This window comes from Centruroides sculpturatus, unplaced genomic scaffold (assembly GCF_000671375.1).
Source record: "Centruroides sculpturatus isolate CEXI.00-Female unplaced genomic scaffold, Cexi_2.0 scaffold184, whole genome shotgun sequence".
Classification (NCBI taxonomy): domain Eukaryota; kingdom Metazoa; phylum Arthropoda; class Arachnida; order Scorpiones; family Buthidae; genus Centruroides; species Centruroides sculpturatus.
This window is the reverse complement of record NW_019384494.1, coordinates 508,475-520,496: the sequence shown is the minus strand read 5'-3', so window position 1 is coordinate 520,496 and position 12,022 is coordinate 508,475. Positions and strand designations below refer to the sequence as shown.

The following is a 12,022-nucleotide window of genomic DNA, read 5'->3' as shown; positions in this document are numbered from 1 at the left end:
GCAAATACTTTAGAGCTTTAATATTTTATTATAAAATATTATTTTAAAAACAATAATAAAAAAAACATATAGGTCTGTATTTAATAGAAACGTTTAATTTTAATATTTAAAAAGTTTAATTTGAAAAATAAAACAAACAAAAAAAAAGATTAAGATGAAAAATTCAATTAAAAATAGCATTTAAATGAAATCACAAGAGAAAAATTCTGTATTAAAGGATAATGAGTTATATAAACAATAAGGTTATTAGATTTACTAAAACAAAACCCTTTCAGATAAAAGTGTATTAACGTCAGCTATTACAAAAGTAAAAATAATTTTTAGTAAATTAAATATTAAAATCTCAATTACAGAAGTCGATTTCTAATTCTTTATTCATTGTTTTAGTAACGATGTAATATGTACAATTAAGAATAATTGGGAAAAAAAGAAAATATGTTCATTAAAGAAAAGGAACATTAATCATTTCATTAATGGATCAATACAAAGAGTTAATGGAATTTAACTTAAAAGTGTGAAACAATTTTAAGTAAGTGGATTATATTTTGTTAAAACCGTATAAAGCCTTGAACTTATATTACTTTTTATTAAAAGTGGTACACAAAAATATATAAATATTATATATATTTTAAAATATTTATAACGCCAAATTCAATAAAATACATTAAATTCATCGAACGGAATTATTTATTTTGTTTAGTCTGTTGAATTTCATTATATATAAAAGCGTAATAAATAAAATATACTTAAAATATAAATTATCTAAATTAAAATAATACATTAGTCTAATGAATTTTTATTTTGATTTTTATTAACAATAATAGCTTATATGCTATATATATATATATATATNTTTGGTTTGTTTGAATAAAATTCAATATGAATTCAATTAGATTATTTGTTCCTTTTCTTTTAATTTTCTCTAACAGTTTGATATTGAATTGTTTTCTTTATTAAAAAGTTACAAAATTTTGTACTTTCTTAAAGAAGAAATTTATTTATTTAGAATTTAAATAAAGAAAAACAAACTTTTTAAAAGATGGAATACTAATTAATTTAATCGAGGCTGTCAATATTTGCAATAATTTGTTTATAAAATCTACAGATTTTGTTAAATATTTTAAGATACAATTTTCCATAATTAAAACTGTGTTTGTTGCCGTATAGAGACGATTTCAAGAGTGTATACAATGGGTTTTTGCAGAGACCCGGCTTAGAAAAGGCTTACAGAAGTTCTATTCATGACTAAGTCTCAGTATAGTATTTTGCAAAGGCTTCGTATTTATATTTTGTATGAGACTTTGCAAAATATTGGGCTGAATAAATTGTCAAGAGTCTTAAAGGCTCAAAGGCAGGAAAAAGAAGAAGAAAAGTATAGATTAGTTTTAAAAATTTATTTTAAAATATTATTAAACCTCACTGAAAACTTTTATTGGATATAGATATATAGTTTTCTCTGCGATATGGCCACAAAAAATCAATATCAGCCAATACTTTCGATTGTCAAAGTGAAGAATGTATGACTATTGGATTTTTATCCTGAGAACCGAAGAAATAGGTCAGAATCATAAAATTCATCAATTATATAAAATTCGAAATGGTTTGAATAAATAGATCAATAACATAGATATGTCACTGTAAAATATGCATTTATGTAACAATACTTTCAGGTTACGGCGCTTAAATTCTTGAATGAATATAGAACATTTTCTGGATTAAAAGTTATTTTAATAAAATCCAATTTAAAATTAAATGCCTATTAAATGAATTATTTTTATTCATTTTAATGGGAGAGGAAGATGTTGGGGATGTTGGATATCGATTGTAAATGTCTGGAATTTCGTGGGCATTGCTACAGGTCTCGGTTACCATAGCAACAACAGTGTCCTCCTGGCAAGACACGATGTAGAAGCTACGTTATTATGTCCTATGGTTCGATGGTAATGGGAAGAAATCACATTTCGCTTTAGAAAATATTCCCATTTCCTGCATTAAAAGTGGTTATAAAATATTGCAGATATAGATTATTCATAAGCGTTTATTCTTTCTATTTTAATTAAATTACGTTTTAATTTCCTCAATAAGTACTTTAGTGATCATGTTATTATTATTAAAAAATGATTAATTATAGCAGAAGTTATTGATTAGAAAGTAAATTTAGTTACAAACCCTTTTTCTACTTAATTACAAAGCTTAAATAAAGTAAATCTGTAAAGATTTGATAAAATTAACTTATATAATTGAATAATATTTTTATATTTAATTAATATAAAATTATATTTGAATACCAGTTAAAAATTACGATGGAATTGATTTTAAAATCGTTTAATTTGTGAATAATTTAGCAATTTGGAGAAGATTTTTTAAAATATCAGTCTGTAAAGTATTGATATATTTACATTAAATAAGTATATACTCGAATATCAAAGAATAATTTCGAGAAATAATAACAAAAAAACGTTTTAAAAATTTGTGAAGATTTGCAATATAAAATCTTACAGTGTAGTATACTAATATAATAAAAGTCATCCTGAAATTTAGTGAATATAAAAATATAAATCAAAGAAGAATTGTATAAAAACTATCACTAAAAGTAATTTAAATAAACATGAAAATATATGAATGGAAACCCTTTGATAACATTAAGATGTGATATAATATAACTAAAATAAATGGGTGATATCAATATCAAGAATAAGCACGTTGAAATATTGTTGATATTTATTACACAAGTTAAGTGTGAAGTATTAATATTACTATATTTTATTTTATTTAGTAAAGATAGGAGAAAGATAAGAATAGCGAGTTGGAAAGGGAAATATAACATCGATCGATCGGATAATCCGAAGTGGAAACGTAATTCCGCTTTACACGTGATGGAAATTCGACGCAAGCGCACGTCTTTGCTTATTTGGAACGATCCGATACAGAAGATGGAGGAAATGTGACACAGAAGCATTTCGTATCTTATCCATTTTAACGCTTATATATTACATTTTTAGTGAAAGAATCGGGCAATGTACGACTCTCCTTGATGATATTATCGATTTCAACTAGTCATGGTGCAATTATTTTACTACGAAAACTACGGCAAGTGTTGCAGGAAAATTTTAAATCATGAAGGTTCTCCAAACAAGATAATGTTGTTCCCTGATGAAGGTTGGGCTCGTAATGCTCCTTCGGCTTATTGGATTGTTAAACGACCGTGGTGGAGTAGGAGTATCTGCAAGATTACAGAAGTTAGCGGTACTAGAAGACACGCTACATGGGGTAAGATTACAGATCTTGGTAAAGGAACTATGTATATCAAAGGGAAGTTTAAAAAGAGTGATGAACCCGATTGCAAAATGTATTTGACATCTCACGTTTCCACTAATGATTTTCGTATGGGTTATAGTATGACTGGAATATTGGAAAGAGGTAATAAGAAGAACGGTAAATTACAATTTACTCATTTTGCTATGATACGAAGAAGAGATCACGAAAATGCCAAATAGATTTTAATTTTAAAATAATTTCATTATTATTATTATTATTTTTTAGTTTAATGCACAATTATCATTATTTAATTTTAAATTGTAGCATTTAAAATGTTACATAACACTAATCAGAATGAAATTTTGTTATCTGATAATGATTGTAAACGATAGCGCCTTCATTAATATCCGTCGACCACTCTAAAAAAAAGAAAAAAACAATATTTGCATGCGATAATCTTGGATAAATTTCTCATGTAATGTCTTTTTCTAACTTCATAGAGAAATATTATTAATAATACTTAATTAGATAGTTTTTAAATGATTAGAATTGTATGTATATCAATAACAGTTCTGAAAGTTTGATATATATACATATTATATACATATATATATTTGACACGGTATTGATTGTTCTTGTGCTAATTTTTAAATATTCATGATTCCAGCCAATTTACACTGATTCTTGTAACTGTATGCGGTATCGGTAGTATACGACATGTGTAAATACAAAATAAATCTGTCCAAAACGATTAGGAATTAAAACATATTTATAAACATTAGCTTTAAGAGTTTTTAGATATATTCATGTTTTAAAGATTATCAACAGAAGTACGTCGATAAATTCTTGTATTTGTTATAATTCGAATGAATTTGTAAAAATTAACCATAAAATGATGTCATTTTAATAAAATACAAAGGTGAAAAATGTAGTTGTAAACCAAATTTTGGTTTGTTTGAATAAAATTCAATATGAATTCAATTAGATTATTTGTTCCTTTTCTTTTAATTTTCTCTAACAGTTTGATATTGAATTGTTTTCTTTATTAAAAAGTTACAAAATTTTGTACTTTCTTAAAGAAGAAATTTATTTATTTAGAATTTAAATAAAGAAAAACAAACTTTTTAAAAGATGGAATACTAATTAATTTAATCGAGGCTGTCAATATTTGCAATAATTTGTTTATAAAATCTACAGATTTTGTTAAATATTTTAAGATACAATTTTCCATAATTAAAACTGTGTTTGTTGCCGTATAGAGACGATTTCAAGAGTGTATACAATGGGTTTTTGCAGAGACCCGGCTTAGAAAAGGCTTACAGAAGTTCTATTCATGACTAAGTCTCAGTATAGTATTTTGCAAAGGCTTCGTATTTATATTTTGTATGAGACTTTGCAAAATATTGGGCTGAATAAATTGTCAAGAGTCTTAAAGGCTCAAAGGCAGGAAAAAGAAGAAGAAAAGTATAGATTAGTTTTAAAAATTTATTTTAAAATATTATTAAACCTCACTGAAAACTTTTATTGGATATAGATATATAGTTTTCTCTGCGATATGGCCACAAAAAATCAATATCAGCCAATACTTTCGATTGTCAAAGTGAAGAATGTATGACTATTGGATTTTTATCCTGAGAACCGAAGAAATAGGTCAGAATCATAAAATTCATCAATTATATAAAATTCGAAATGGTTTGAATAAATAGATCAATAACATAGATATGTCACTGTAAAATATGCATTTATGTAACAATACTTTCAGGTTACGGCGCTTAAATTCTTGAATGAATATAGAACATTTTCTGGATTGTTCCCTCGAAATATCCCCATTTTCTTCCATTTTTTTAAAAAAATAATAAGCTAAGTGTTATGTTATTAGTAATGAAATTTTAAAAGACTTTCACATTTTTATGCTTAATGTGGAAAATTTAACGTAAGCAAATTATTATTTCATAGTTAAAAATCGTAAAAATGACAAGAATTTAGTTTAAAAAAGAAAATTTTACAGATTTGAATAATTCATTTCGATTACGAAAATCATTCAAATGAACCCAATAAGTATTTCTCAGAATAACACTTGGATTTTGAATAGCATCACAGCACCACCGTAATTTCGCAAATTCAAACATCACGTGATATTACACCATGTGAAGTATTTTTTATAATCTCAAAGTTCTTGTATAATTGTCGGAAATTTCAAATAGATTATTAAACTTTAAACATGTCATAATTTTCTAATATATGTTCTAAATAGGTTTTGTGCTATTTATAAATTAACTCTTAATAATCTAATGAACTTCAGTTCCGTTCTTATTCTGGAAAAGACTATAGTTTCATTATTGCTTTGTAAAAATATTTTCTATTTTTTCATTATCCCTACAGCGAATGAATGGTCTTGAAAAATCTCAGGAATGTCTGACAGACCCACGCGAGTAAATTTTGTGTGTATTTTTCCACAATGTTTTTTAGGTTATCAAAAAGTATCAATTATATTTATAGAATATGTTTTAATACATATAAAAGCCTTTTTTTCAATNCAACATTTGTGTCCTCATCAAAATATAAAAGAGTCACTGATGATGTCATATCAGGAACACAGCACGGCGGGGGAACATTTGGATCCAAGCTCAATGAGTGAACCAAACTCTGGATGGTTGCATGATTTGATGGGAAAAGATTCTGTTTTTAATAAAATAATTAATTAATTAATATTGTTATCATAATTAAAACATTATATCATCTTATAATATAATATAGAATTTTGAAAATAAAAACATCTTCGATTTAACTGTAATATATAATTTCCTACTAAATACTCTTTTTTAACTTTTATAGTTCGCGTTCTACATGTTGGGAAGTTACAGTTAAAAAGACATTATTTAATTTGATATAAATGTTTCAACACGAATTAGAGAGAAATTTGTCAGATAATCCTTTAATATCCTTTTTTCTTAAGAAATGATAAAGAAAGAAATTAGATTTAAGAGAAAAATAGTTCTTGAATAAAGACTGTCTTCTGCCAAATTTATTTTTTTGAATAGTAAAAAATGTTACAAGATTTTAACGAAAATTGATTGAATACATTTTTGTTTAAACGACTATCAGATTGAAAACTAAACGCAGACACTTAATTTCTTAAAGCATCATTCATGCAACCAATTTTTGTTAAAATCTTGTATCGTATTTTAATCTTATTTCTTTCAAAATTTATCATTAATTTGGTAGAACTTCTATATATTTTTTTCTTTTCCTTTTAAATAAATTTTTATTCATAAAATAGATTTTTCTGAATTCTTGTGGATCTAGAGGAAAGCTGAGAAACCTTTTTTATTAATCGAAAGACTATAAATTTCACAGGAATCTCTTAAAGTTGCAGATTAAGTGAATACATTCAACAAAAAATATGCATGTATTATATCAAAATAAATGTCTTTATTCAGGAAAAAGAACAGAAAACAGTTCATAACTCAAAGTTCACGGCAGCTAAATTAAACTTATACCGTTTTTACTTTTTATCAGTTCAACTCTGACCTATTTATAAAATAATTCTTATTTTCTTTAATATTACGACATTTTTTAAGACACGCTTTTTACAGTATAAAACTATAATGTTGCCTAATTTGTAGTTTCGCAACCTACTAGTTGATAATACTTATTTATTGACGTTTAACTATTATTATGCACTTTACAATAAATAAATATTATTATATATTTACTTACAAAATTCGANTGCGAGAATACCCACTCCTCTCAGTCTTACGGAGAATATTAGAATGAATATAATGATTACAATGAATCTCTCTGAGAATATTAGAATGAAATAAATAAAAGTAGAATTTTTATCATTTTCTAAAAAGAACTAATATCATTTTCGTATTTTTTTACATAATTGACTAAATTTGCGATTTCTCTTTCTCTGAGCCTGATCCCCTTATTTCTGGGCCTATCTACAATGTTTGTAGATAAACGCAGAATAAGTTTTATTCTGTACCCATCTATATTGGACCATGTTTTTAAAATAGACGATAATATATAGTTTACGTTCTTGAATAGATCGAATATACATGTACTCGAATCCCTTAAATATATATATTCATCCCGTGAAAGTTATAAAACAGAACTTTCAGATAATATAAACTCCATATAAAGATAAATGGTAAGGAATAAATTACTCATTATAATTAATTTTCACACGAGTTTACTCGAGAAATATTTTATGTATGTTTACAAGTAATAAAAGACATTCTAATTGTTTCAATTACAATAAAACAAAAATCATTTTGATAAACAATAAAAATATTAATTTATATGAAAAGCTTTCCTATTGATAATTTTAATATTATAATAATAAATTGTAAACTAATTTTGATTTTATAGATAGTAAATAATATATCAATACATTATCAAGAATAATAAAAACCTAACTAAATACTAAATTTACATTAAATAAAAACATAATTTATATTAATAAAACTTCTTCAGTGTAGAGCCGGTAATAGAGTATATTTATTCAAAAAATTATTGTAATAATTACTTATAAAATTATTTTAAAATTTTCGATGCGATTTTATATATATTTCTTCTAAATATAATATTTTTCTAGTTTATTATATTTAATAATAATAAGAATGCTCTAATATATTATCAAATGAAATAACCGAATGGATTATAATATTAGTCCTGGGTCCCCACATTCCCTCAAGTTCTACTCTACTTAACAATTTTTTCTTCCTATAAATTAATAATGAATTTAATTATTACCATCATTAACGATCTTAGTCATAATGCTTAAGGTTTTATAATATGTTTCATATTTCTCTGTACTTTAAAAGATAGTCCAGTTGTTGTAATTCGGCTCCACATCATTTTCTATATAATATAAGATTTGGTCACTCTTTGTACGATTTTCTTTAAAGTAAGGAATTCGTCATACGAGGCAAATGGCACAAGATAAAGACCATTTATTATATAAAACATTCGGAGCAATAATCTCTATAATGCCCAGTATTGGTGTGTTATTTTTTCGTTTAGTATTCATTCTACAATTATTATTATAAGAAAACGATATTCTTCAATTAATATATAATATAAAAAACATTTCTATTGTTTAGTTTAACCTTAATTTGAAAGCGAACCATGACATTTCTTTCATATTTTAATTTTCATTATAACAAAGTATCCTTTATTTGAAGAGACCTTGATGAAATAATTCATTAACATTGATAAGATTGTTTTAGACATTCTTTTTTGTTTACTCTGTGCAAGTATTCATGAATACTTCAAAGAATGCAACAGTTACATGACTTCATTTAAAGAACTTTTTTCAAAAATTTATGATGCAGGAGTTATCTTTGCAAGAACTTTGCAATGAGTTCACAATGTGGCATGAAAATTGTTCATTAAAGACTTCTAAGTTTGTTTTCAGTTCTAGCTAATTGAAATAATTTATTAAGTTTATTGAATACAAAAGCCGAGTCATGTAATAACTGATTAATTATTCTTGCTAATAAGCAAATAATATTCAATGAATAACCTTCTTATATACCAAACACGTACCTGTTTGAATAAACAAATCAAGAGAAAAGGAAGTTTGTATTAGATTACGATGAGAATGCATCTTTTGGAAATTTCTTAATTATATTTATTCTATCTTTGACAAATTAAAAACACCTGAGTTCGGTTCCATCTGAAAACCAACTTACTCTTTCCTCCTGTTTTAATTTCTTTGATTAGATATATTTACTATGATAATATTTTGAGAGTTATATCAATTTACATTAAATGAAAAAATGATGCCTTAAATTTTATTATTTATTTTAAAGTGTTTCTAAATATTTTCCAAACTTTACTTCGAAATCTATTATAGTTTAATATATATATTTTTTTTATCAATCTTTATGGAGAATTTTTTTTAGAAAAATGCTACAATTACATACATTCCAAGTAATCATAAATTGGAATGTAAACATGGGGAAATTGTCAAATACTTGAGAATTCTAGTACATATTTAGACAGTGATTCAGCGGCAAGCGCAACTATCGACCGTCATGCGTGGATAACGCTTCAAAACAACATTTGTGTCCTCATCAAAATATAAAAGAGTCACTGATGATGTCATATCAGGAACACAGCACGGCGGGGGAACATTTGGATCCAAGCTCAATGAGTGAACCAAACTCTGGATGGTTGCATGATTTGATGGGAAAAGATTCTGTTTTTAATAAAATAATTAATTAATTAATATTGTTATCATAATTAAAACATTATATCATCTTATAATATAATATAGAATTTTGAAAATAAAAACATCTTCGATTTAACTGTAATATATAATTTCCTACTAAATACTCTTTTTTAACTTTTATAGTTCGCGTTCTACATGTTGGGAAGTTACAGTTAAAAAGACATTACGTTAGGTCATTTGCTGAGATTTTAACTTATGCTAATCTATAAAACAATTGAATAAAATGCAACATGCATTATTCATCTTAAATCAATAATTTACATATGATTTATCACATATTAACCGATGATTAGCATACACAATTAGTCACATGTATTAATCAATACCTTTCATGTATGATTAGTTATATTGGCTTACATTAATCAATTACACAAATGCAAAATATCTGTAAACCAATCGATAATTTTTACACATGGTTAGTTATAATGTATACGTAACATTAAACAATTAAGGTATTTCTTATTTATAAATATTAACCAATTACTATGCATGTTTTATTAATTATATGACCTATATATTAATGAAAAACACGCATCGATTACGCTATAAAAAATTACTCGTAATTAATTTCAATTTAAAAAAAATATATGCAATTTATTCTATTTTTACTTTATTAACATCGATTTTTATTTATAAAATCATTTATTATTTTTAAATTAAATTTTAAAAAAATTAATAGTTACTTATTTTATTATCGTTTGACCCTAGCTTGAGACATATTTTATCGATCATTGCCTTGGGTCCAATATGCGAGAATAAATTGTAAAAGTGATAAACGATGATGTCACCCCATCATCAAGCAAATTTGCTACTTAGCAAGTTTTTCAATTGATTTAGTAAAGTAAATACTCATCAGTAAGATTGCAGATATTACAATTGAATTTAACACACCTTAAATTAAAGTTAAATCAGATTTAATTGTATATAAATATTAAATTAAAGATACATAAAATTTATTTATATGCAAATACCTTAAATTTAAAGTAAATCACTTTAAATTTGTATATAAATGTCATAAGTTAAATGTGTTGTGTTCAGTTTTATTTGAACTTCTTAAAGTATAAGTTAAAGGATGTATCAGGTTCATTAAAATATGACTAATTAAATTAAAAGGTATGCCAAGTTCAACAATGAATATAAGTATCTTATATTAAGCCGATTCAATTGTATTTAAATACGTTAAATTAAAAGTGAATCATATTTAATTGTAAAATCATAAAATAAAGTTAATTTAGATTCAGTTCATAGAAATGCTTGAAATTAAAAGCATATCAGATTCAATTCTATGTAAATATCTTAAAGGTAAATCATGTTTAATTGTATATAGTACTAAGCATTAAATTAAAGGCATGCCAGATTCAATTGAAGGTAAATACCTTAAACTAAACATCAATCAGATTAAATTATATCTAAATGCTTTAATATTAAGCTATATAGATTCGATTACATAATTAATAATTGAAATGTTAATAACTTTATTTACTTTAAAACATTTTAAATTTATTTTAAAAGTTTTAATTCTCTTTAATGTCTTAAAATATTTTCATATAATATATTTATTAATTAAATAATATGTAAAATCAATATAGTAAACTCTTAATAATGTTTAAATATAGATCGAAGTGATATTATTATATAAATTTTTATTTGTTAAAATATTTGTTTATATAATTGATAAACAATTTTCTCCACGTTAAAGTAAAGTAAACATTAAATAAAGTTTGTATTATTAAAAAAAATATTATTTTAAATTAAAAATTTTTATTACAATATGTGTATTTAATTAAATTAATTTTAAAAGAAAATTGTATTTTTTTAAAAATAATTTTAATATGCAATTAATAAGAGAATAGAGTTACATTATGCGTCATTGTTTATTCACAACCTCAAATATTAAATTAAATATTTAATAAGACATTAGAATTTATCTTAATTTAGCCAAGATAAACATTATTATTAAATTATAATGATTTATAATAGAGTAATCATTTTAGTTTTTGATTGCTAAGAAATTTATAAGCTATAACTTTTAATATAGTCTTATAATGGAAAAGTTAAAATGATTACACATAAATTTGAACCTAATTTAGTTATAAATATTACAAACAGATGGCGCGATATATCATAAAGGTATAAAAATGCCTCTGGATACCTCATAAAGAAAATAATTTTTTCTCCCAAAAACATTAATTACTCATTAATATGAAAATATAATTAAAAACTATCATAGGAAAAGTTTTAATTTAATTTTATTCTTAAAAATTTATGAATTTAAGACGTATAATTTAATTAAAAAACAACTTTTTATGATAACAAAATTTAATTTTATATTAAATATTTTTATAAACTTAAAATATATTAAGATTTTACTTTTATTTTTTGAATTTAATAAATTAAACATTTCTTTTTACCTATAATAAAAGAAAGAATGTTTTTTGGTCTGTTTCTATTTGAGAAATTTTTTAAATAAGTAAACAAATAATATTTACTTAAAATAAATTAATATATAATTTAACTATA

At 24.0% G+C, this 12,022-nt stretch overlaps 2 protein-coding genes across 3 annotated transcripts in view; one reads left to right on the top strand and one right to left on the bottom strand.

The window, feature by feature from the left end:
* Positions 1 to 2,923: 2,923 nt before the first annotated feature.
* LOC111621857 lies at positions 2,924 to 4,174 on the top strand. The gene has a single exon (XM_023364115.1). The coding sequence runs from the start codon at positions 3,060 to 3,062 to the stop codon at positions 3,495 to 3,497; it is 438 nt and encodes a 145-aa protein (XP_023219883.1). The 5' UTR covers positions 2,924 to 3,059; the 3' UTR covers positions 3,498 to 4,174.
* Positions 4,175 to 9,155: 4,981 nt separating this feature from the next.
* Positions 9,156 to 12,022, bottom strand: part of LOC111621855 (bone morphogenetic protein 3-like) — an 18,197-nt gene continuing 15,330 nt past the window's right edge. For both annotated transcript variants that reach the window (XM_023364114.1, XM_023364113.1), the window contains one exon: positions 9,156 to 9,469. In XM_023364114.1, coding sequence (XP_023219882.1) covers positions 9,278 to 9,469 — 192 coding nt within the window. In that variant the 3' untranslated portion in view covers positions 9,156 to 9,277. The remainder of the gene's footprint in view (positions 9,470 to 12,022) is intronic.